Genomic DNA, 27,804 nt, shown 5'->3' on the forward strand with positions numbered 1-27,804 from the left:
CATTGCATCAAAATGTTGCCATGGCTGATTGAAGGTACCGTCAGATCAAACCTGGTATTACAGGTAGTTTAACAGCCAAGCAATGTGTGGCACTGAAATGTTTAGTAGGGGTGGATCTACACAGTTTAACTCTCTCAGGGTATACCACTATGATTAGCAGATTATCTTTTGTACAGATTAATGTCACCTACAGTCCATTATGGTGAAAACATTCTTTAAGTTATTCTAATTATTGTATGACAATTAATGAAAATAATGACAAGTCTAAAACCAACCAACAGTATTCTCATCTACTTGACAACCTGATTGTTTCATGTTTCACATTTTCCTTTCTCTGACAAGTCCATCAGAAGCTAAAGATGAGAAACACACATAAAAATCTTGATGTCCTGCCGTCACACACTGCTTCCCAAGAACCATTCACAGGAACACCCATATTATCCATCCATTCCACCTTGACGGACAACTACATATAATATAGTGTTACCCTGGTTACTACAATGATGAAATACTGTTGATGAGGTGGTTTAGCTTAATTCACTTGATGACCAATCTCATCACTGAAATCTCATTTCCTCAATTTCTATTTGAGTTGAATTCTTTATCTTTCATTTGTTACAATATAACATTCTCTCATTTCCTTTTCTAACTGATAATTTCAGATGCAAGCAACAACATGAACCCATTTGGGTACAAACTAAACTCAGTCAGAAAACATTTTAAGGCAAGTGAATACTTTGCCATGAATTGAGAATCTTAAAGAAACAAATACCGTCCATTAATGGTTGCACTACCAGAGACACAATCATGATTATTTAGATTACACTGCTGACGGCATTCTGTCTTATTAGTTTACCTACCAACACTACACCTCATCCATGGAATAATGATGGTGATTGCTCAGTCAGTATATTGCATACATGGAAAATGATGGGGTGTTAATATGGGATATGATGGGTTGGTCAAGTTAGTCATGAAATTTCCACACCTCAACGGTTTGATGATCAGAACAGATCAGCAAAGACAAGGGAGATAACTCCAGATTTATTAACTAACTCCATGAATCAGATCCAGCTGACAAATTTGGCAAAAGTATGTAGTGAAACTGAGGATTTTACTAGGGTTATGCTTTCAAACAAATGAGGTATCACAAAGTAGTTTGTGTGTGTGATGTATTAGTCGGAAAATATGCCTGTGTATTCATGATCTGGTAAAGGAAAGTATAATGGCTGAATATGCTTAATGCTTTTAACACAAAGTATGAGTACAGTTTCCACTGACCCTGAACTTAGCAAACCTCAGACTTACAGACCCAACTTAATCATAATCCATGCTAAGGCTAAGCACTAATAATCCTAGACATATATCCTAACACTTTTTCATACGGTACTCTGAAACTGAAAATCACTAAAAAGAAAATGGAAAAAAATCACAACAATCCACTATCTGCTGAAGTACCACACGCAAAACATTCATTTAACTATTTCCTTAACCTTAATATGCGTTCCCCTATAATCTTTCCAACAGAAATTCCTGTTCGACATTCGGAACATGTCTATCAAAATAACATTTATAATTGATGCGAGTGTGTCATGTCTCCACTGTATTGATAGAATATGGACATTACACTAAGAAAGGTGGGTGACAACTAGCGTTGAGGTGTGGGCGTCTCTGTCCAGGTTATGGAGTTAGTGGCAAGCGGTGTGTGAGATGCAGGGGTTATATGGGCTGAGATGCAGCAGATGCATACCTCTGTAGTAACTCCTCGTCAACTGACTCTAGTAATGTCCTGAATAAAACAAAATACAACCACCACTGTTAACACTCAGTCCCTTTAAGTACGTCCCTCTGATAAAATCATACATGAGCCTCTGTGTCAGCATATTCATGCAATAAATCATAGCTTAAATGCCTCAGAAAGTTTCAAGCTTGGAATATTGTAATTGTAATGAGCAGACACATTAACAAAAAAAAAAATTCAACTGTTTAGATGTGCAATTGGTATGACTTGTCTCATTAAAATCTGATCTTTAGGCCAGACCAATTTTATTTTTTGTTTTAAGCATCTTCCGGCTGTATTTTTTCAAGAATATAACATAAATTATTAATTTTCCCCCTCAAAAACATAAATAAATAAAAAATGTCAACTTACAAGAAGTCTTTTTAGATTGTTTTATTTTTTTGCCCCATATACACTTAAAAAAAATTGACAAATTTTATTGTTTTAGAGTATTATTGCTTTGACTGGTGATTTTTTAAATACCATTTTTCCCCTTCTGCCTTAAAATTTTCTGAGGACAAAAATCTGTAAAAGATGAAATAAAGTTGGTCTGACCTCTTGCCTTAGGCATAATATGTAACAGCTCTGTGTGAATGTCTCACAAGTTCTTAACACATTGTTTGCAATCAGATCTGACTTCAATGAGACTGTGACGAACTGTCTGATTAGAGTAAATGTTAAAATATGGCTACATTGTCAAACCAGCTGTTCTGCAAGATAATTAATACAGAGAAACTCCAAATATTATTTCATTAAAAGCCCATACAACATGGCATAACTTTCAGTGACAGAGAGACATATCCTAAGCCCATTCCTATAGTGCACTGCATAATAAATGACAGACAAAAATCAAACACAGAATTGTGGGAAACAATATCAAAGACTAGTGCCTGCAAAAGGAAAATCATTGAAAGCAAATAACATGCACACAGGTAATATCTACTGATACGTCAACACAAATATTTGTCATATTTATAACAATAATACAAAAACCTTCCTATCTAATACTGGTACATCATATCTGTAGAGTTAACAGATCATCAAACTTTATAATAATCAACTACACCATTTGGTTTACAATTACCAGACTTTCATAATTCTATTCAAACACATGAGCATAAAGAACGTTCAAGCATAATGACAAACTGTTTTCAAGCTTAACCAGATAACACTAGGACTATTTCATATTTTTTCACCACACTAGGAAAATACTTGATAGTATTGTAATCTGATAGTGCATGCTCCATGTGAATGAGTGAGAGAGTTTAGTTTTACGCAACACCCAGCAATATTCGAACTATATGACGACAGTCTGTAAATAATCGAGTCTGGACCAGGCAATCCAATCAACAGCATGAGCCTGGATCAGCGCAATTTGGAACCTATGACATGTGTTAAGACCTTAAGTCAGTGAGCCTGACCACCCGATCCTATTAGTTGCCTCTCCTGATCCTATTAGTCGCCTCTTATGACAAGCATAGTTGCCTGTTATGGCAAGTATGGGTTGCTGAAGGCCTATTCTACCCCGGAATTCACAGGTAGCATGCTCCATGTCTGTCTCGTTACTAGCACATTATCTAGCATGCTGGGGCATATTCATGATGCTATTTGTTTCTTCCAGTCCATGCATAAATGCATTCATCAGCAAAGCATGCACAAACCAGGTTAATGCATCTTAACAAGACAGGTGTCAACACTCTAATACTTGCACTAGCACCTCTCATAGGTCTTCGAACAAATTTTACACATCTGAATTCTTTTGAAAATGTTGAAAAATCAACCTACATTTGTAATTGATGAACAAGATAATGCTGCAAGTTCATTTTGCAGTTGAAATGTTTTACTGCATACATGCATCACAAGATTCAGGTAAGTTTGCGCAATGCTTTGCCCCTTTAAGGAGATATTCATAACGTCATGTGCTCTAGAGAAGAGGAAGGAGGCATAGTTTTCTCATTACAATACCCCAGGTCAACCACTTACTGAAATACATATTTGATTGTTATGTAATACAACGTCCCTTTTGTATGCTTAGTTCTGGTATGCCTATGAATAATTCTCTGTCAGCTGTGCGTGATCTACACCAGGAAGTGACCCTTCACACATCTACTGTCACAATATACTGTCATGAGACAAGGTGACATATACACTCACCTCAACTTCCTTCTTTCTAACCAATTTACACATACCTAGGTATTTCACCAGCCTTCACATCAGAAATTGGATGCATCATTGAGGTTTTGAGTGACAGAAAGCCATGATAAAAGTCTTAAGTTTCCCAGAAACATTGTAATTATAAAACTGAACAAAATTATATTTGTGTCTGCACTTCTGTTGCAAAAACATTTACAAAAAAATCTGTTGATACAAGATCACTTAGTGATTGCTTATCTGTAATATATCTGTGAAATATAAATATTACCTTGATAAACAATACTGCATAGTACTGCAATTGTTTGTCTACAACATTATTTCATAATGACTGACAATGACAGATGTTAACAGGTGACTATTGGAGAAGATCCCATGACTTCAAACATGGCTGTATGTATGCCAGAGGCAACTGACACAGGCTGAAGTAGACTGTAAAGGAGAGTATGGACAAGCTGCAGAGGAAACACATACTTAATACTCTACAATACCACCTACTGACCCAGGACAGGAGCAGCATGGCCACAAACACTGACTCTTCATAACTGGAATAGTTGTATGCTTCATTTCTGTGGGATCACAGATATCATCTCAAGACAATTTCACACAGACCAGTGCCAACCTATCAGCATCCTACTCAGTTGCCATGGCTGCAGCATCTTACAGTGATAGCATCGTTAGAATCAACTTAGAGACCCAGCTTTACATGTTATGTTCACCTTCACTGTCAGGTACACAGCTCCATTCTATTGTGACAATGACAAGGGGCACCATCCCCACCCAAGTTCCATTCTGCTAGTCAAGTAATATCTTCATCTCACCTCTCACCAACCATCCTCATGTGACATTCTTAAGCTCATAAGCTTGAAATCAACAACCAATCACACTGCCTCTACAGCACAGATCTACATTTGAAACAGTGGCTTCAATCAAGAGGGCCAGCTGTACATGATAGACAAGGGGACACATATGGTTTCCAACATGACTGTTGCAAAAAAATTCCATATCGTATCAACATTACTTCAAGTAGGAATCTATTTAAATATCATTTCGCCTGTTATGCAGTCAAAACAGCCATGCCCATGTTAAGCTGTGCATGCCATTGATATACAATTTGATAAGGTGCAAAAGAAGATTTTGACTAATTTGAGTTAAGTCAAATTTATTGCTTTTTCTGTGAAATAATTGGCAATAATTTTTTAAAAAATTTAGTCATCATGTGCTATTTCAGTAATTACCAAGCCATGGCATGCACATTAAGCACTATTTCAATCCCTTCACAATAATTATAGATGTTGAGTGATTTAACTTGAGTTTAGGTCAACCAGTCAAAAAAAACATTTCAGAAAATGTTCCCCACTGGACATGTCTTAACATGAGATCAAGTTCATACAAATAAGATCCCAGACCAAACTGTACCATTACCTATTCATGTCAGCATTTACATGAGCTGTTCTGAGGACATGTATACACTGAGTGACCTTGACCTCTGAAGGTCATCCAATCACACTGTAACAAGAATTCCATAGGTGTTTAAGGGAGGTACACCAGGGTTGAAGGCTTCAGATTGTGAGAAGAGCTTTGTTCAGAAAACCAATGGTGGCAGTGACACTCAATTGAGCAAAACAGACAGTCAGTATTAGAGAAGGCTACTCCATTTCCATGCAACAGCTATATCAATTATCAGTCAGATGACAGGGATGAAAGGATGACTCAGATGCACAAATATAGTATGTGACGTTTAGTCACTAAGAACTAAACCAAGGCATTAAATCCCAAAAGGAATCACATAACAAGCTGGCTAGCAAACATGTCTAGGATTAAATACTGTTGCCATGGTAAGCCACTCAAGACACCACCTCCTACAGCTTGTCTCTCCAGAAAATGCATATTATGCATGATCCAATACACAATAACAAACAAGTCATCATTCAAACTCCATAACATCACACTGCTTTTGTTGAACAAGCACTAATTCAGTCACACTGAAACCAATCATGTCACCAATATTCCTGTGATATTTCTCATTGAATGAATACAATAAGGTAAATATGACAAGCTATTATTCTATGATTAAGAAACCATGGTTGCAAAATGCACTGTTGAAGCTAAAAAAAACGATATAACAAAATAAAATAATAATACTGCTTCCTGATAAAGGCAATCATTTAAGGGGCATTCCCAGCAATAAAATCATTTTGACAAGCATGACAATGCAAGAATAAGCCATCATAAATTTTAAGTCAGGTGAGCTACAATCACCACCCATTTCAACACCAGCCTGGAAGAAGCATTTTGTTAAGCCGAAAATAATTTGAAAATGAAATTCCTGACCCTTTCTTCAAGCATGCATGTTTAGTACTCACTTTTTGGACAGGTCATCGTCGGGCCAGGGGCGTGCTGTGTCGTACTGCTCATCCTGCAGTTAGTAAAATGGAAAGTAGTAAATACAATATGCTATTTCCCCAGACAGGATAGGCACATTCCTACGAACACTCATCTGCATGTATTAGCTTTACTAAATGAGCTGTCATTTTTTTTTACAAAAGGTTCAACAATTATTCTTTTATTCCTTCTCTCTGCAGACAATGAATGCCTACACATGACACAAAAGATGCTCAAGATAGGGTGTATTTTTCCTGTTTTCACATGACAAGAATTTCTTTCAACAAATATGCTGAAAGCCACAATATCACATGTCAAATTAGGTCATTATTAGCATGCTAATAAAAATTTATTAATTTCCTTAATCACTTTTAGGACACATTTTGATAAACAAAAAATCAAAAACCAACAACCGAAAGTCTTATAAGGGCAACATGAAAGGTCGGGTTAAAGGTCATCAGAGACAACTGACCAAGAGAAAGTACTACTGTCAACATGACACATTTATAGTAAGTAAAATATGAAAGAATCAGGCTATTTCAAACATAAGTAATAAACAGCATTATTACATGGTGATCTGATGTCTGAAAAAAGAAACCAATATCACCTCTTCTTCATACTTTGATGGACCTAAATCAAATGAAACATTTAACAAGTAAAAGCTGATAACAAAACAGCCCATGCAGAGGTCGAGATCTGTTCATTTTGGCAAACAAGTTGACCATTTGTTCATTGAGATTTAATTCCTATGTCCATGTGGCTGTTACAATACTTACCTACAAAAATTACAAGGAAAAGAACACACAAAACCAAAATTTCTTTGTGAGCATTATAGAAGCTGGGTAGATGAAGGATCAGAACTACAGTTATGGATATACAACTTCTGTATTCTGTACAGGCAATGTTTTCACATAAGTTCTAATGTCAACAAGTGATATCATCACTTGCTTGGCAACAACATCAGAATCTATGTCGAAATGTTGCCTATATAGAATAAAGAAGTTGTTTAACCATAAAAATAGTCTTCGTGCTTAAACCAGAATTTGAAAAGTGTCAGTCAGAGCTCCAGATAAATTTTCAAGCAATTGGGTATTTACTCCCATGTCTCTTTACGCATGAGTAATTGCATTTTTGGGGGAGAAACTGGCTTTTTGTATATTCCCACTAGTTGAAAGAATTGAGTACTTTTACACAGGCCTTCTTATAGTTATTGAGTACTTAACTCTTCTAAATACATAAACATATATGCATCTCAATAGATGAAAGGTTTTTAGTGATTGTCATACTGCCAAACATTTGGCAGCCACTTCTGAATACTAAACAAGGAACTCATGTGTCTATTAGCGTAAACCCCAGACGGTGGCTAAGGCTATAATAGCATACAGTCGAAACCCTGTTTATCCGGACCTTTTGGTTCTATTCGAAAATCGTCCGGATAGCGAGGCGTCCGGTTAACTGAATCAAACATGAAAAACGTGTTCATGATGTATATTGAACATTTATTCATGGAATTCATTAATAGTAAAAACAGTAAATCATAACATATAACATACGCATAAATGCACCGCCAATACTTTCCGTATGCTGACATTACATGTGCACATTATACATGTACAACTTGCATCACATGTTACCTATGTAGCATATCATTTCCGGAAAAAGTCTGTCACAGTTGTTTGTTTTCTTGGTTTGATGTCTTCCAGTTTTTTTTAACTAAGTCTATAACCAAATTCACCGTTGATTCGTCTCCACTGCCCTCGTAGAATGGGAGCAAATTGTTAGTGTTTTCAAAAGCTTGAGATACTGTCGGAAAAACAACTGTTTCTGTTTCATCATCCTCAGACTGGTCGTCTGTCGGCTGTACTTTGGTGATGATTTCTTCATCAGTCAGCTCTTGACTGGTTTCCACGACTGTGTCTTCATCCACATATTGTTCAACAGTTGGAATGTCATCACCATCACTCTGGGGTAACTGCGCAATAAAATCCCACAGCTCGGCAAGGGGGATATCATCCTCGTCTTCGTCCATAGTAACAGTTGGTAACGGAATTATATCAGCATGTGTAAAACAATTGCTAATACTCTTTGCACTGACATCATCCCAGGCTTACTTCACAAACCGGAATGCTAACCTTAAAGTTAGTGTCTGCAGTTGTTCTCTCTCGGCACAGATGATATAATGTTTCACCAAAGAATTCTTGTAGATAGGCTGTATGTGGGCAGTGTTGTTGGGTGGTACGAGGGTTGACTGAAAAGTTCTCAGTCTGAGTGTTTTTTCCCCACCAGGTAGAGACAGGTGTTTGCCACCAATGAGGACAATCATCTAGTGAATCATAGACACAAGAACTACAAACGTACTAATAGTTTTATCTCAACTACAGCTCTTTTGGTAAACCTACCCTCTGAAATCATCAGAAATGGACAAAACTGAATACAGGGCAGTCATCAAGTACTTGCAAAAGAAAGGGATGTCACAACACAGATACATGCTGACATGGTCTCCACTCTAGGGGATGATGCTCCTTCATTTTCCACAGTAATGAACTGGGCTGCAGAATTTAAGCGTGGCAGACAAAGCCTTGATGATGACCCACGCTCAGGAAGGCCTTCAACAGCAACCACTGAAGAAAACATCACACGAGTGCTCGATATGTTGATGGATGATCGACGATTGACTACTCGACATATTGCTAGTGTAGTGGGCATCTCTCATGAGAGGGTTGAGCATATTATCACCAGCGAATTAGGAATGACTAAAGTTTCTGCAAGATGGCAGAAGGTGATGGCATCAGTCTTTTGGGATTCCAGGGGTATTCTGCTCATTGATTATCTTGAAAAAGTTAAACTATCAACGGCAGATACTATGCTGATCTACTGAACCAGTTGCGAGAAGCAATCAAAGCCAAACGACGAGGGATGATCGCTAAAGGTGTCCTCTTCCACCAAGACAATGCGCCTGTTCACAAATCGGTGGTGGCCATGTCAACAATCCGCGATTGTGGCTTTGAACTCATTGACCATCCTCCTTATTCACCTGATTTGGCTCCTTCTGACTTCCACCTGTTCCCCAAAATGAAAAGGGAACTCGCCGGTCGCCATTTTGCAAGTAATGATGACGTCATTTCCGCTGTGACTGATTTTTTTAGGGTAGCTGAAGAAGATTTCTTCCTGACCGGGATTCGGGCCTTTCAGCATCGCTGGCAAAAGTGTGTGAACTTGGAAGGGGACTATGTAGAAAAATAAATTACAAACGTGGACTTTGTAACTTTTTTTCACATGGAGGCTTAGAACTTTTCAGCCAACCCTCGTAGGTAGTGCACCCTGACATTGGTTAGTCGAACATCCTTGTTATTGTGGCTGGCAGCATTGTTTAACAGTAGGACAACAATACGGCCTTTAAGACGCATGGTCTTGTCAAAACATCTCAGCCTGTCAGTGAACAATTCACTGGTCATCCATGCGTTGGTGTTTGGCGATAACAGACATAGACTTCGGGGTTAAAATCTTGACCAAAGCACCTCGGTCGCCTTGCCTTGCCAATGACAAATGCTCTCATCTTCATTGTCCCACTGGCATTGGAACAAAGTGCTACTGTGATACGCTCTTTTGACCTTTTGATGCTTGAGCAAGCCTTTGAAGCAAGAGTGTAATTTATAAAATAAACCTGTCTCATCAAAATTGAAAATATCATCAGGCCTGTAATTCCTCAGCACTGATTTTAACTCTTCTCTCCCTTTAGACATTGCTGTTTTGTCTGCTTCGCCCTGATAGTTTTTCTTGGAGAGAGAGAAACGAGATTTGAAATGTGACAGCCAACGTGAATATGAAAAATCCAAAACGCCAAGTTGTGTGCCAGACAATTCCGCTTTCTGAACAATCAATGCATCATTTACTGCTGCATTTTTGCTATTCAAGCCATTAATCCAAAGAATTAGGGCTTCTTCCAAATTTTGGTGTTTTGTATTTCTGGCATGAGAAATAGAGGCCAAATCTTCTGATAGTCCTAACCATTTATCTCAAGACTTAAAGATGTCCACCATTGGTAGATTTACCAATGGCATCTCCAAATGGCTTCTCGAAATGTTTGCTGACGTGGTCTAAACTGGCTGAAGGATGGTTTTCTTTAAATTTGGAAATTTCACACTTCTTGGCTGTGTTTGGCAGGTTGACTCGCCATTATGCCAAATGCCTGTCTACAGAAATGTGACGGGATGTTATATACAGTAAAATGTGTTTTCGTAACTGATGAGATGTTCTCACACCTGCCATAACTCAAGTGACATGTCTCCCTAGTGTTTTGATGGGTAAGTAACAAATTCACATCAAAACACCTGCCAACAGATTAACAGGCGTCCCTAATGTTTTGGTAGGTAACTGCTCAGTTCACATCAAATGCCTCCAGAGAGATTAACAGTCAATACACTTAGTCATGTGGAAAAGAGTACTGACATGTGCACAGATACTTCCGTCCGGATAAGTGGATCATTTTCAAATGGAAATATACAAGAATGGGTTGAAAATTTGTCGTCCGGGTCCGGAAGCGCAAGGTCCAGCTTAGAGAGTACCATGACTGAAGGAAAGTTTCATTTCACCTAAATTTCGTCCGGAAAGGCGGGGTTTCTTTGGGTGTCACAATGAATCATACGCTAGTCAATTTAGTTAACTGAGTAAAGTACACAAGGTATTTTTAGACCTAATGGGTTTTAGGTGATTCTGGAGTGTTTTTTTGGATTCCCAGATTTGTAATTAATGAAGTAAATGTGACTTTTTTTTTGAGTAAAATATGCAAATGTGCAAGTTATCTGGAGCTCTGGTATGGAAAATCAAGACATTCTGTAAACATGAAGCCATCTCCATGAGTTTCTGATGTTTGGTTACTACTCATATATTTGTCCATTAGGATAAATCTTGAAGTCATACTTTCCCTAAAATGTTGTTTCATCCAATGAACACATATTCGAAACGAACACATATTCGAAACGAAGCCAAAGTGTTGTCAATTGCTTTAAGCAACAAAGTCAACAAGGTAACAAAAAGACATATTAGTAAAAGCTTGTATAAGCATTAATATATACAAAGCATAGCTAAATGACACATCTGAAAGTGGCGTTGCATAACAGAATGCTGGATGTTAAAAAGAGGATGAGGTAAAACATTTTATACCATGGTGAAGATGCCATGATAAGGAAATACTTTGATAATGATGCCAAGGACAAACTGATTGGATGACTGGATGAACAGGACAATGAAGGTTGAAGGTCAGAGGATTGACTTTCAGCAGGTGAATGATTTGTGCCTTAAACTCTGTTTCAGTTCCTGAGCTGATACAGATTTTAGACGTTCACCACTTTACATGTTAGTGGTGATAAACCAGGGACACTGATGAGGAGTGAGTTTAGTTTTACGCCACTTTTAGCAATATTTCAGCAATATTACGATAGAAATGGGCTTCACACATTGTACCAATGTAGGGACTAGAACTCACGTCTCCGGCTTTACAAGTGAACACTCTAACCACTAGGCTACCCCACTGCCCCTCACAAATTAGGCTGAACCAATCAGATCATGGCACATCAACGAGACACAACTCTACACCAAACATTGCAGTAACAACTCAGCCATCATTCTGACAGAGTTGATTTGGATCATTTCTGACCTAAAATCTCAGGAATCCAAAATTTACATTAAACTTGTGAGAGAGTATATTGGTGAATATTGATCAGAAAACTCAAGGACCTTCGATTTTACATATCCAAGTTCTAAATCAGAAGCAGCAGAATCTGACTTAATGCGCTTTCAAACCAGACATGGAAAGAATTTGAGGGTTTTTCCAGCATGTATGAATGCAGAGGGGTAACAGTTGTGATCATCATGAATCTGCATTGTCTGTACTCTCAGTCTACACTGGAGGTAGACCTGAAGCAAGAAGAGTGAGGTAGTTTAAACCACTTTCAGCAATACTCCAGCAATATCATGGGGGAAAACCAGAAATGATCTTCATATATTGAACCCATGTGAGGAATCAACCCGGGTCTTTGGGGTGACGAGCGAACACTTTCACCACCAGGCTAGAAGAAGTAGAGGAAAATGGGGCTGAGGACAAAGGATCAAGCTGGTGATATAAGATACTGAAAGTTAAAATAATCTCACATGTCAGTCATCGCTGACATAATAACCTTCAATAAAGGTTTGTAGAGACTGGACACAAAGCAGGCATGACAGATCAAGATCCCATATAATGAACTGTTTCTAACTTTCTTGTGAACAACTTGAGGAATGTTGGAATAATTACTGTATTATCTGTGTGTAATTGTGAAGGGAATAAAAGATCCAATTTCCTAAAACCACAAGCTAGGGACTCTACAAGACAATACAGCATGCAGGGATTCATTTCAGATCAATTACCATGATAATGCAGAAATCAGGGATGAGAATGGGTATGAGTGAAAAAAGAAGAAAATGAGCCAGGGTCTTGGGGGCTGCAGGTCCACATGCCATATCCAAGATTTACAAGAATGACCACAGTGTGATCAAATGTGAGAGATGTAGAAAATTCTCATCATCAAGAAATATATCAACAGAAATTTGGAAAGACAGTGTCCCTTATTTCACTGAAGGCCATCAGAAGGCCATCAGCTAAATCATTTCTAAGTAAGGACAAGGAGAATGACAAGGGCAATGACAAAGACCATTTTACACATTTCCTTAGTTTCGAAGCAACACAAAAAAAAGATTATATGAACTAGGGAAATACAGGAAGTCTGAGAGTCAAACCATTCTGTGTACCCTAACAATGTACCCCAAGTGGTACCCAGTACAACAATGATCCCTTCAGCATGGGTTAAGGGGATGATATGTTAAATGAAAATCTACACTAGTTCCAACAAACTGTAGAAGCAACAAACTGCACCAGACACAACCTGAGCAACTGAACACCCATAAGATGCTGGGCTAAAATCTGCTTCACATGCATAAGTGTCAGTGAGACAAGATCTAGGCAAAACAGCATTACATGTGTATAGTCTCTGCTCATCTCCCAGCCTTTGGCAAATTCGTATTCAAAACCTTCTGCACCCTGCAACATGTGCAATGTTAGTTTAACAGTAACGCAGTGATGATTCAACATCCTTATTATTCCGATTTAATCATCACAATATGCAGTAATCACATGAAAGGTAAATCATTTTTTTTGTCATTTGTTTTTTGTTTCAGGTAAGATGAAAAAAAGATCACAGTGAAATATCTACTTACATAATAAAAGAATCTGAAAGATCTTTTTTGTTTGATTTCCCACCAACAACAGAGATTTTTTCACAAAATAATCTGTGAACCACTGAATAGGGAATAATAGTACTGCATCTTTTCTTGAATGTAGATGGAGTGTATTATATTCATGTAGTCAAACATCCTGCTCTCTTGTTAGTGTGCTGATGTACCTGGTCAAACATTTATCAGCAACACTGAACTGTTCAGACTGAAGTCAAGTATCCATATCTCTTTCATATGTCATCCAATATTAACTACAGAGCATAATCAGGTGCATCTTGGATTCAAACCCATGATCAGCAGATCCTGGCATGACCAAGGGAAGCAACTCTTCACACTGCAAGGCTGTGTTTGTTGTTAAGTTCAGACATAGATAACATTGTTAGATGCTAAAGCCTGTATTTCAACAAACTCAGTCCATAGTTTCATGCTACATGCACAGATCTCTGTCTATAACTAAACTAACCATACAATGGTACTTGATAAAATATCTTAAATATGCTGTCAAAACTGATTCAGTTACTTCCAGCACAATAACAATTACTGTCAATATGTCAAGTTAAAAGACAGAATCAAACAATCATGAACTATCTAGGCTGGCAACACTGTCAATTTTCCTTTCATGAACTGTTCCAAGGCATTCATGCTAACCTGTCATGCTTTAGATTTTATCAAATCAAAGAAGAAAATCTTATGTTATTATTCAAAATTGAAATAGGAAAGAAAACAAGTACATACCTTGGGCGAATCAAAGTTCAAATTTACTGAAAAGAAACACAGGATATCATTAACCACTGGATATGAATACAGACAGGTAAGTGATTCATGTTTCATAATGCCATGTTGACGCCTATAAAGAGGGTGTTGAGGTATTGAGCTTGAAAGTTTCAACAACCACATCATCACAATTTTGGACTGTTTCCGTCATTCTACAACAAAGGGAAGTTTGGCACAGTACACCTGCAGAACTACTGTTGAACTTGGACTTTTGATCAAATAATACACTTACTGTAATTATTTTCAAGATGAATGATGTCCACGGAATTACCAAAAAATTAAAAAAATTAATTCTGACTTTCTTATGGTCATGTGACTACAGAGACTAATTAGCATTGAACTATAGATAGTGATGGTATTTTCATTCTGAAAGGCAACTGTTTTGTGGCCTGACCACTTTATCTTCCTGTTACGACAAGTATGGAGAGCTAAAATCCACTTATTTACAGATGGATACATTCTGACTTTAGATCTCACCTTTCAATTCAATACTATTTGTAGCTTGACTTTGGCGGGCAGTTTTCTTGGATGATATCCTCCGAGGCGCATCCTGTAGGAACTGTACAGAGACAATAAAGAATAGAGTATCTACATGTACTATATACAGGTTATGTTGAGGCCTTGGTAACATTCTAAATAGTTTCCAGTTCCATGCAGTAATATGATGAAGATACGACAGATGTCTCTGAATGAATGATTGAATCCAAATCAGACAAACACACTATTGATTTAGCAAGCATATTGTAAAAAAATTCATAACTGTAGATCTGACATTCCTCAACTGCTTCTCAAGCGATAACCTGAAAATATGGCAAATCATGTTGCATGGACATCTGCATTATAAGTTGTTCACTGGTCACAATGGGACCATGGGCTGATGTACCCTCGATGTTTGTTTATGTACATGAACCCATGGGCCCCGAGGGACATGTGATAAATGCATTTATCTTACCAAACACCTCAAAGTTAATTCTAGACTGTTTTAAGCATGGTTATCGGATCATACACTTCAGCAAACCAGTGTGAATAAAACAATTTGAATATTGCATCCTATTGGAATGCAAGGCAAATCTTTTCGTAGCCATTGCTAGATTTTGCAGACGACGCAAGAAAAGAACATTTAGAGTTATCTCCCTTCCATCAACTTGAATTTGCAAAACGTCAGTAATTTCCGTACAACATACCTGAGTCAATGTTATTCGAGATAAAGAATTAAAATCACGAAATGCTGAATGAGTTACAATTGACAACAGAGTGCACTGCAATGCACATTGCTTGTAAGCAGGGTACATTGAAAAAAATAGAAGAGTGCTCCGCCAATAAGAAAGTGACATTTATATGTGAGGTAAGATAATATGATACGGTACAGTTATAATATGAAGACACAGTCATCAATATCCTCTGCATTACCTCCAATTTCAGTTGAAGTCAAACTTGTTGCAGTGTTCGCGAATAGTGTCTGTCCCTCTGACAAATCTGGCAGATTCCCCAGTGGTCAGATAGAAATCATGAACCCACCAGTCCCAGTGTCTGACTGAATATTTCACAATGTCTTTGTGTGAAGTAGTTATTTGTGGCATGTGACACTTGTTTGCTGTTTATAAATCTTATGTTTGTTATCATATAATGTAAAAAATTTCAATGTCAGTCATAAGAAATGTTAAATATATAATGTTTGTTTAACCTAATTCTGTGGGTCCTGTGAATTTTCAGTGGGTCGGACAGACATCTGAAACTTACAGGACCCAGTGTCCTGTTACTTTGAAACACCACCGTGAACACTGTTGTTGCCATGGAAACGCAGGTGCTGCTACCGAAAAAGATAAACGTGCACAGACGGATAGACGGGGTGGATTTTAATACCCCTGCAAAACGCGTTGCTGGGGATAACAAACCATCACACTATTTTCGCAACAGTAATAACTTACACAATAAGAGGTCCCATAAATACTTTAGTACTGTGGATATAGTCAAGTGATAAGTCATTGTTATTATCCTTACCCCATCATCATCTTCTGACATCTCATAATGGTTGGTTGTGGTAGGGTTCCTTGACTTCTCCAACAAGTCTTTTATTACGCGTCTACTTATATCAAGCTGCAGGAACGGATGCTGCAACAGAAACAGACTGACATTACTAGAAGTAACAAAACAAGTACCTCACCTGTCTTCTTGTGGAAGACTATTTCATGTTAACTGTCAGCTGATGGCAGATAAGGAAATATGATTCTGGTGCATAGTATCATAGTCAACATCTTATTTGATATTTTAAGTGAGTGCATGAATCAAGTTTTACACCACACTCAGCAATATTGCCGCCACATGGCGGCGGTATGTAAATAATTGAATCTGGAACAGAAGATCCAGCATGAGCATCGATCAGCACAATTGGGAACCAATGACATGTCAATCAGTCAGTGAGCGTGACCAACCAATCCCGTTGGTCACCTCTTGTGACAGTCATTTGCCTTTTGTGGCAAGTATGGACTGCTGAAGACCTATTCTGCCCCCGGTATTCATGGGTCTGACATTTTAAGGCACAACAGGAACTACAACATAAGCATCTGTGTGGTCATGTACCTCAGTAAGTCATGCTTTAAAATGGCAGTGATGTCACCATTAAAGCACCACACATAAAGAAAATGTACTATCAACTACTGAGTCTAACAAAACCTTATGGGAGGTCGTGTCAGGTAACCTTTAAGACTGACCAATCAGAACACAGCTTACCAAATTGCGAAAGTGCACATTCACACATACCTTTTGAACTTTTTATCTCGAAAAGGTTCGTACCCGAACGATTCCAAATGCTATTTGCGTACGCTCGCTTCCAGGTGATGAACATGGTGCACGTACAAGCATGACAAACAGTTGCTGAATATAGTGTTTTGCCAATATTCATGGATGTTATCTTGCGGAAATATTAGCTAATGGTAACCATGTCAACAGAAACCCAAAAGTGTATATACTGCAGGTCCAATAACTGTGTTATATGCAGATTTTTGTTTGTGGACAGATGTGTGTCAGTGACCTGAATATTTTGAAAGTCCCTCCGATCTCTAAATAGTAGTCGATGTCTGGTTGGTTAAATCTATTTATGTGTCTCGCGTTTGATTGGACGGTCATTGGTCGCTCAAAGGTTACCAGATGCGACCTTCTACTGGGTTTTGTTAGACTCAGTGGTGGAGTGTAATGTTATACACTGAGACAAAGTTTACTTAGACTGACAAATGCAGTGACATACAGGCAGTGGCACACAGAGTTAAAAACAAAGTATGATATAGTGATATGCAGAGAGTAGCAGACACACATACACACGTGACAGAGGCAGACAGACAGTGACATACAGAGCCATACAGATGCAGATATACAAATGCAACGACACAATGTAAGTTGTTCACAGGTCACGAGTGGGAGATGGATTGATGTACCCTCAATATTTCGTTTCCCTGAGTCCGAAGGCCACGGGAAAGACAGGCAGACAGACAGACATATGTACATACAGAAACACAGAAATGTAGAAATACACAGATACAGGCATACATATACCAATGCAATGACATAAAGACGTATGCACACAGATATACTATGTGCATTGAGTGAGTTTCATTTTACACCCCACCTGCCAAATTGCCAGTTACATGGCGATAGTCTGAAAATAATCCAGTCTGGACCAGACAATCAAATGATCAACAGCATCAGCATCAATCTATGCAAATGGGATACAATGACATGCCAACCAAGACAGCGAACCTGACCACCCGATCCTTTTAGTCAGCTCTTACGACAAGCATGGGTAACTGAAGATCAATTCTAATCGTAATCTTCATAGGTTCTACAGCATACAAATACACGTAGGGAGACATTCAATGACTTACAGAGACACAGATGCAGACAAAGTGGTATACAAATGTACAGTATCAGTACAGACATGCAACAACATACAGATATCCATAACGAGACACACCATGACACACACAAGACATACAGACATGCAATGATATATACAGACATACAGTGACATACAGAGACCTACATACAGATAACATATAGTAAACAATGACAGACTGTTTCTCTCACAGAGGTACAGCCATACAGTGACATACCTCTAACAACTTATCAGCTGGGGGCCTCTTCTTTGGATTCTTAGTCAGAGTAACTTTGACAAAATGTTGAAAGACTGTGGTCCTGTGAACAACAGATGAATGAACAGTCTTAGCATTTACTGGTAGTTTTGGATTGGTCATTCATTAACAAGGATTTCAGTCAGTACCTGGGACACACATAAATGTAGCTAACATTACAGGGATTGAAATGGCAAGGTTAAATTATTATCTGTGTGCCCTTATGGCACACTTGATTTGTTTGTGAAAGTGCATTTAAGAATGAATAAACTCTTTTAACAATTACGTATGAAAAACTTACGAAGAGTCTTAAGCGGAACACCAAAGTCTTTCTTAAACAATGTCTGGTTAAATAATACTGAGCGATTAAAAGTTGACGAAGAGCAGTCTGCTTGACTCTCGCCCGCCAATGAAACCACAGACAGGTTACATAACTCTGTCGCCAGAGCCCTGCAGTGATGTCATTTAAGGAAGGATTTTCAGTTAGTTGTATATAAACTCAGTAACAAGTTTGTCAATTTGCTGATTTCCCAACGAAAAAAAAGACATGCTGAATTGTTGTGTTGCTGTCATATGCTCCCAGCTGTCAGGTGGTGATGTTACCATGCCAAGATTTAGACCAGCATTATTTTATTACTCATGAAGTGAATGTTACAATCACAACATATGCATTCATGTAATGTTTAAAGTGAGAGTCGTGGTGACCTTGAAACTAAGACAACGGTCACCCAAATCTACTGGTGTCTGCGCATTCCCCCAATGTAGTCTGTCACCAAATGTGAAGACACTGGGTATAACAGTTCATGAGATATCACATCAACAAGAGTTTGAAAAGCCGTCAAAGAGTTGTGGTGACCTTGAAAATAAGGTCAACATCACACAAATCGACTGGTGTCTGCATAATCCCCCAATGTAGCCTGTCACCAGATTTGAACATATTAAATACTGCAGTTCATGAGATAATGCGATAACAAGAAACGGGACATACATACAGACACTGAATACATAGTACCCCCTTCCGTACGACAGGGGACAAAAGTGAGGGTAAAGTAGTGATTCTTGTTATCATACTTACCATTTGTTTTTATCTTTGAGCTGAGGAGGTTTAAAGCCACTTTTGGACATCAAAAACAATGCCCTGGAATGAGAAGATGCAATTAAGTGATGTCAAGTTCAAACAGAAACTAACTGAAAAAATATAATCCTCCCAAACTTATCAGCTTCATCTATATAGATATAGATGCCTTGAAAATTATAAATATTTACACACAAAATGGAAAATAGCTCACTGTCAAAATAAGTTGGCAGAGACTTGGTTAAATATATTTATTGTGAGTTAATAATACTGGAATTAAAAAGGAATAGATACCTCATGGGATGAAGATCAAACATGGGTGGCTGCAACTCAGCAAACTCTATGGCTGTGATGCCCACAGCCCAGATGTCACACTGCTGATTGTAGCCCCCTTTCCTCTCCACAGCAGCCACCTCGGGGGCCATCCTGAACACACACAACAGCAGAACATGTAAACATGTATGTGGCTGCATGCTGAGGTTGCGGGTGTGACTGTATGTCCTCGTTTGATGCACATGTATGTGACCATGTGGCCTCGTTTGATGCATGTGTTTAACCGTATGTCTTTGTTAATTGATGCACATGTCCACGTTTGATGCACATGTGATCAATGTCCTTGTTGGATACACCAATGACTGTATGTCCTTGTTGGATGAAAATGTGTGACCGTATGACCTTGTTGGATGTACTAGTGACCGTATGTCCTTGTTTAATGCACATGTGACTGTATGTCCTTGTTGGATGCACATGTGATCATATGTCCTTGTTTGATGCACATGTGACTGTATGTCCTTGTTTAATGCACATGTGACTGTATGTCCTTGTTGGATGCACATGTGACTGTATGTCCTTGTTTGATGCACATGTGACTATGTCCTTATTGGACGAACATTCGACTATATTTCCTTATCAGATGCACATGTGACTGGATATCCTTGTTGGATGTACTTGTGACTGTATGTCCTTGTTGTTTCACATGTAGCAGCATGTCCTTGTTGGGTTCACATGCCTCGTCTGGACTTTGTCATATTTACAATGCCAGCTCACTTTGTTACCAAGGATATTTTCATCATATCAATATTTCTCTGAGGCAAAATTATTCATTACAAGAACTCTCTTCATTTTACACCGTATGTTAAATATGATACACTATATGGGAAGATTTCAGTAGAAATGCAGAGAGACGGAAATCAAAGCTTCTATTTTAACACTGGACTGATATTTGTCCAATGATAAATGATATTAATATTGATTCCACTTGCTGTGAAAACTCACCAGTAAGGTGTCCCAATGAAAGATTTTCTTTTACACATAGTTGCAGTTATCTGGGCCGACACACCAAAGTCAGCTGAAACACAATGTCTTTCTGTTAATCCCTGTCATTATTTTCAGTAGAATATAGTTCTACATCCACTCTAGACCGGTCTTAATCATGTGGGGATTTCAACTCAGAATAGATACTTAGTGAGTGAGTGAGTGAGTGAGTTTAGTTTTACGCCGCACTCAGCAATATTCTAGCCATATGGTGGCGGTCTGTAAATAATTGAGTCTGGACCAGACAATCCAGTGATCAACAACATGAGCATCGATCTGTGCAATTGGGAGCCAATGACATGTGTCAACCACCTGATCCACCCAAGTCTGACCACCTGATCCTGTTAGTCGCCTCTTACGACAAGCATAGTCGCCTTTTATGAAAAGCATGGGTTGCTGAAGGCCTATTCTACCGCGGGACCTTCACAGGTCATACTTAGTAAGCTATGAATACTTTCAAAAGATGATTAAAGTGGACTCTCTGCGGTGGGGTGGGTTGCGGGGTGGGTGGGTCAGACTTTATTGTAGTGGACCAATGAATATGTATATGTAGCAGGGCATGGAGTCATCCCACTGATGACATCCTTACCTTGTGAGCTTGCTCACAGGGTTAACCTCTTTGGTCATGTAGACATGATGATGATGACTTTGGATCAGAAGGTCAGTGGTTCAAATCAAAGTATAGGACTCCATGGGTATTGATATAGCCACTGCTTTGCCTGGTCCAGACTCACAAATTCAGTGGCTGCTAGAAAACTGCTTGAATGCACAAAACCACAAACTCGCACAGATCTCCAGCTATGAAATATGGCTTTTAAAAACCCTTCACATATCTTGGCCAGGATTTGTCAGCACCAGATCTGTGCTCCAGTTTCTTTAAAGAGGTTGACAACAGATATTTAACATATTTTTGGCAATTCTGGTTTCCCTTTCCCAATAAGCTGACAGGCTATGATAGAACATAAATACAGCTCAAAACAGCAGTATTCCTAATTCACACTCTTGTGCAGGAACAAAGTGAGGGAACTTTCTGTAACACTTACCAAGTTTGACATCACCTTCATCTGTTAGTAAAATATTAGCACCCTGAAAAACAGAGATATTTTAGTGGTATGCTACAATAGTCAGGATAATAACAAGAATGGTAACACTACATGTTGACAAACTATCTTTATTACCTGATTCTTCAAGCTTTCACAGGTTCAATGATTCTAAATACCTTCCATGCAAGACATCCCAACACTATTAACACTACTAACCACGAGCCTGTTAACATGAGGTACCATACGAATTCCTACAGTTTGCATTTCCAGTGGGTAACATAGAAAATGTTGCTCCTTATACGCGCAGAACATTGACTGACTCAGCCAATCAGAAAATGACATTTGTGTGTGAGGTAAGATAAACGATTTTAAGGAACTGTTCACAATTTATGGCAAGGAGGGTGATGATGATATTTATGGAGAAGAATGTATTATGTGAATGACCCTACAGAAAATTTATGCACACAGTAAGTAACACCCCTTGCATCACATGTACAAAATCATTGACACCCCCTCCCCTAGTAAGAGAGTTAAAGAACTGATCACTCCCATCCCATTTACATCAATAGAATAAAATGGGAGAACACTCCCTACCCCCAATTTCTTTGCAAAAAAGACAATGAATACTTCAAAGAATAGCCTACTCAACATGCTTAACGCAGGATATGAAGACTTAAGTCCCTTGTGAATGAAAGCTGTCCTTTACCAATTCAAACACTCCAATTGTGACCCAACAGTGTCATACTTTGGGGTAGACAAGTAAATGATGTGATAAAGACAAGCAAAGCTATGTACCAGTCAGATCACAGTCAGACAAGTAAGTGATGACATAAAGACAAGCAAAACTATGTAGCAGTCAGACTACAGACAAGTAACTGATGATATAGAGACAAGCAAAACTATGTACCAGTCAGATCACAGTCAGACAAGTAACTGATGATATAGAGACAAGCAAAGCTATGTACCGGTCAGATCACAGTCAGACAAGTAACAGATGATATAAAGACAATCAAAACTATGTTAGTATGTATAAGTCAGATTACAGTCAGACAAGTAACTGATGATACAGAGACAAGCAAAACTATGTACCAGTCACATTACTGTAATCCCAGAGTGGAAGCTGCATTTGTGACATTTAGAGATTAAAACAGTCTGTCAGAAAAAATGTGTGAAGTCATGACATTCTCATGGTTGGAGAGAAACAATTTCTTTGTCAAACTCATGTCTCTCATACCACGACATCTTCTTGATTGCTGCATAAGGTCCAAATGTACTAGTATGATGTTCTATAAATGTATTCAGCAATACACTGATGCTCTATCAGGAACCACATGTTGTGATCTGTTGCTTACCTTGATATCTCTATGCATCTTCCCCCGACTGTGAAGATACTTCAGTCCCTTCAGTGTTTCTCTGCATATAAACGCTATCTGTGGCTCAGCCAGGGGGCCAGTCACTAAATAAGAAACACAAGTTTCTGGTGCAAATAAGATAAGCAAGGGATGGCTAAACAGAAGGGCTGTAATAATTCAGTTCGATTCACCGGAAATCTAACGACACCTTCATTTTGATTTTTTATAACCATTACCACTATGTCAATTTCAAATTTGAATACCTATTTAAATTATTTCCACACAGCAAGAATGTACTTTTGGCTCCAACTTGTGCAGTTTCGAGCTTCAAATTTCGAAAGCAAAATGGGACTGGTTGACACCAGGCTAATTATCCAATGAGAACTGTTAGACAGTGCCAAGATGACGATGGATTTAACACTGAAAATGCTGACCCTGAGAGTTAAATGAAATCTGATGTTTTCACTTGTATGAAGAATCGAATTGAAATGATCAAATCAGGGTTCCAATATCAAATCCAAATGAAACAAGGCCTGGGTGAATCAATGCAGACCTAATAATCAGCAATATCAATGATTCTAAATATGATTAATGATTATTGTCAAGAAAACTGTGTTGTTGATAATCTTACATAACTAATGTGAGGAAATATAACTGAAAAAATACAGACAAAATACACAAAGTTACATCTACATTCATGCCTCATTTCTGTATTATGTCAAGAATGCTGTCTTTATTAGTAGTATATGTTTAAGAAATATGTCACCACTTTAGGTCTGATGCATAATGCTGCACTCAGTAATTTTACAGCTATGTGACAGCAGTCTGTATTTAATCTAGTATGGACCATACAATCCAGTGATTGATATCACGAGCATTGATGTATGCAACTGTGAAATGATGACATGTTCAAAGCAAGTCAGTGAGCCTGACCACCTGATCCTGTTAGTCCCATCTTACGACAAATATGGGTTAATGAAGACCCATTCATAGGGGGTTACCACTGACCGGTGAGTCAGTAACATGAAATATGGGACAAGTCGGCTTTCATTTCTGGCAATCAAATAATAGTATCTTACTTGTCCATGGACTACTCGATAATTTCTGCTTACAGTTTCTAACTGCAAAAAAACTTAGATTTCATTTTATATCTGCTCAAAAATGTAGCTATTAAATTTTACAGTGATAGTAAAGTTGAGATATTTTTCTTTGCTATTTATTTCTCAATAATTACTTCACTAAACAAATACCATCTTGATTTATTCTTTCACAATTACATCATCATGTTTATGACAAAAAAATCAGGGCAAGTGGAAAAGTTACTTTCTAAAAGTCACTTGCACGGTGGCAAGTGGGTTTACAAAAATAACTTGAACCCCTGCAGTTGTCTGTAATATTTATCAATTGTTGATCTCTACAATCTATATTGATGGCCAGCCCTACAATCAAATACAAGATTCACCAACTGTAAACAGAAAGTACAACCTGCTTATTCCATTCATAACATCAGATAAGATGTATGCCCAGGCATTGAAAAGGTAATTTGTGAATATAATGCATTATCACAAGACTTAGACTACCATTTTATTTGTGCCAACTTCCTGGAAGCACCAATGTGCACACAGTTGTCAGGATACTTTAAGCTGATACTTTAAGTTTCATGCAACTAATTCAATCCTGTTGAGGACAGAAATATACTTAAATCTGATCAGGTAATTCAGAAAATGGGATTAGTCCTGTGCTTTTGTTCTTATAAACACCAGGAAGCAAAACATCCTAACAGTTTCAACTTAAGTTTTTCAATCCAACAGATAAAATAGGCCCCCTGTTGCTATAAATACACCAAACCAAGACAGAACACCAGGGGACCTATAAAATCTGTAACTGCAACCAAATAGTGCTCTCAACTTACACATTGGAAGATTTCCATTGCAACAGAATCTGATTTTCTTTGGTCCAAACTTTGGTAATTAAATTTATCTCGAAATAGATCCAACTTTGAAATCAGAGTACACAAAATATAATTTCCTCTGATAACTCAGAATAGGCTATGTATAGTACTAATAAATAGGGCTGCAACAATTCACCCAGACCACAATTCAATTTGATTTTTGATAGTGGACCCTCGATTTGATTCTTTGATCAACTAAAATTATCAGATTATGTGTAACACTGAGTCAGCGTTTTTAACATGAAATCCACTGTCAACTTGGTAATGTGTGCTAACTACAATTTTCCAAGGATAATTAGCCTTGTGTCAACCTATCATGTTTCTCTTTATTCCACCACTCAGTCACCACTGGAGTCAAACTTATGTTCTGGTTACATGGAAATAATTCAAATAGGTATTCAAACACCAAATTGAAATAGTGAAAACAGTTATCGAAAATAGAAACTAAGGTGTCCCATTAAGTTTTGATGAATCAAACCAAACTGTTGCAGCCCAACAAACAAATCCAGAGAAATGAGATAAATACATGAGCTAATAAACTAGATCGTGACACTGACCATGATAGATATCCTGCATGGATCCACCTCCACAATATTCCATTGCAATCCACAATTTCTCCCTCCTGCAACAGAATACAAACATGAAACATCATGATATAATACAGCTGGGAAATAATTAAGTTATTATCATAAGTGCATATTTCAATGAAAGCAACACAAATAATGTGGTCATGGATCACTAATAGTACGATAGTACGCAATGCCCAACTTCAGTTGTACAACAATCAACAAAAGCTTATCCTTGACAAAAATTTGCACTGAACACAATCCAACTGATATACACTTTTCAACAAAATATTTGTCTGAGAAATAGTTTACTAAATATGACTAACCTTCAGCATCTTCAGTAAATCATCAAACAATATTAACAAACATGATGAACACAATAAATTGTCCTGGAGTGAGTGAATATTTCCACTATCCTAATACAGGCCTGTCACTAGTAACACTAAATGCATAAAAAGAGGCCATGTGATGCACAGGGCAGATGTTTACAAATGTCAAAGAAACAACTGAATCTTGAATTTCATCTCACAACATGTGGATCCTGACATAAGTGAGGGAGACAACTACTGTTTTTCACTTACCTAATGTAACTGCCATAGTAAGCTACGATGTTGGGATGTTTGCAGTCTTTCATCATGATTATCTCTTGTTGAATGATGGCAAAATCATCACCTGTAAGAAGACAACAAACCTACATTTTAAACATTCTACAATCAAAGAAACCTCTCTGTCTGCATGATCATTATTTGTGTGCCATAGTTACCACTGCTTACTTGGGATGAATTAAAACCACAAATACACCATATACATCGACATGTGTCTCAGACTGATCAATGGTCATTTATACTGCTTATAATTTTCATCGTCATGATTACACAAATCTCCCAAATTTCTTTTCCAGTTTAATAGGCTGATAACGATCATGATAACATGGAAAACTGCCCTATCTGATGAAAAAAAATGATTTAACTCAAACACAAGCCCCAAAATTTAACTACCCCAATTTCTTCCCACTAAGTATATATGTGATGAAGGGAGCCATTAGACTCTGAATAGAGTCAGCACAAGGCTGACAAAACCTTGAAACTTAATCAAGGCAAAACAGGATTCAAACCCACAATTATTAGTTAGTGGCACAACCAAGGAATGCAACTCTGCACTCCACATTGCTGGGCCTTTGATAAATGAACCATGTAAAACTATGACATAGATTTGTTTACAACAGGTGTTGAGCATTACTGTAGACATTACCTGGCTCCAGTTTGATCACTTTCATGGCGGCAAGTGATCCTGTGTCCAGACTCTTGGCCTAGTGACAGCATTAACAGAAACAGAATATTAAAATGATGCACATTCCTCATAAACACAATACATGTTTCCTATCTCAGCCCCAGAGGAGTAGACTAGTGGTCAAAGCAGTAAATTGTCACACCAAAGACTTGGGTTGCATTAGTCATATGGGTACAATGTGTGAAGCCCTTTTCTGTAGTTCACTGATGTGATACTGTTGGAATCTTGCTAAAAACTGCATATAACTAAACACACTCACTCCTATATCAGCCCATTCCAAAAAAGCATTTGTAACAATGTGTCTGACCAGACATGCACACATGAGTACTGAAAGTTTAAGCATTGTATGTCAGTGTGGTCTTTTCCAAACTGGGAGAATGGTGAGACTTGTAATTAATCCATTACATTAATTTGTACTACCCTCCATGAATCTGCATTAGTCCAGGCAGGAGGGCTAGAGCAAGCATGCTAACTTCCAACCCTGTTTGGTATATACAAAAACATAAAAATGTCTGTACCTGCATTCAATGTTAATCTTATTGCTAGTCATAATCATCATCATAATTATTATTCCACTTTGACTCATCTTTAATAACTGTCTTACAAAGAAAAGAAAAATCTTAAAAGTGTCAACAAATATATTCCATGCACCACTAACATGTTCTCAATGTCAATGTTTATGTAATCAGTCTTTGCTTGAAACATACAATATAAATAACAATCATGTTGG

General features: G+C 37.9%; 1 protein-coding gene across 6 annotated transcripts in view; it reads right to left on the reverse strand.

Moving 5' to 3' along the window:
* The window catches only part of LOC137293543 (mitogen-activated protein kinase kinase kinase kinase 5-like), an 82,331-nt gene that overhangs the window by 53,180 nt on the left and 1,347 nt on the right, over positions 1 to 27,804 (reverse strand). For 3 of the 6 annotated variants that reach the window (XM_067824164.1, XM_067824163.1, XM_067824162.1), the window contains exons 2-16: positions 27,036 to 27,093; positions 26,366 to 26,456; positions 25,776 to 25,840; positions 23,268 to 23,371; positions 21,916 to 21,958; positions 20,834 to 20,906; positions 19,853 to 19,984; positions 19,559 to 19,621; positions 18,466 to 18,547; positions 16,361 to 16,471; positions 14,837 to 14,918; positions 14,321 to 14,346; positions 13,329 to 13,391; positions 6,298 to 6,350; positions 1,751 to 1,789 (exon numbers count right to left, since the gene is read on the reverse strand). In XM_067824164.1, the coding sequence (XP_067680265.1) occupies positions 1,751 to 1,789; positions 6,298 to 6,350; positions 13,329 to 13,391; positions 14,321 to 14,346; positions 14,837 to 14,918; positions 16,361 to 16,471; positions 18,466 to 18,547; positions 19,559 to 19,621; positions 19,853 to 19,984; positions 20,834 to 20,906; positions 21,916 to 21,958; positions 23,268 to 23,371; positions 25,776 to 25,840; positions 26,366 to 26,456; positions 27,036 to 27,093 (1,085 nt within the window). The remainder of the gene's footprint in view (positions 1 to 1,750; positions 1,790 to 6,297; positions 6,351 to 13,328; positions 13,392 to 14,320; positions 14,347 to 14,836; positions 14,919 to 16,360; positions 16,472 to 18,465; positions 18,548 to 19,558; positions 19,622 to 19,852; positions 19,985 to 20,833; positions 20,907 to 21,915; positions 21,959 to 23,267; positions 23,372 to 25,775; positions 25,841 to 26,365; positions 26,457 to 27,035; positions 27,094 to 27,804) is intronic. The other 3 variants (XM_067824165.1, XM_067824166.1, XM_067824167.1) reach the window with 3 other exon arrangements.

Source organism: Haliotis asinina, chromosome 8 (genome assembly GCF_037392515.1).
Source record: "Haliotis asinina isolate JCU_RB_2024 chromosome 8, JCU_Hal_asi_v2, whole genome shotgun sequence".
In the NCBI taxonomy this organism is placed as follows: Eukaryota; Metazoa; Mollusca; class Gastropoda; order Lepetellida; family Haliotidae; genus Haliotis; species Haliotis asinina.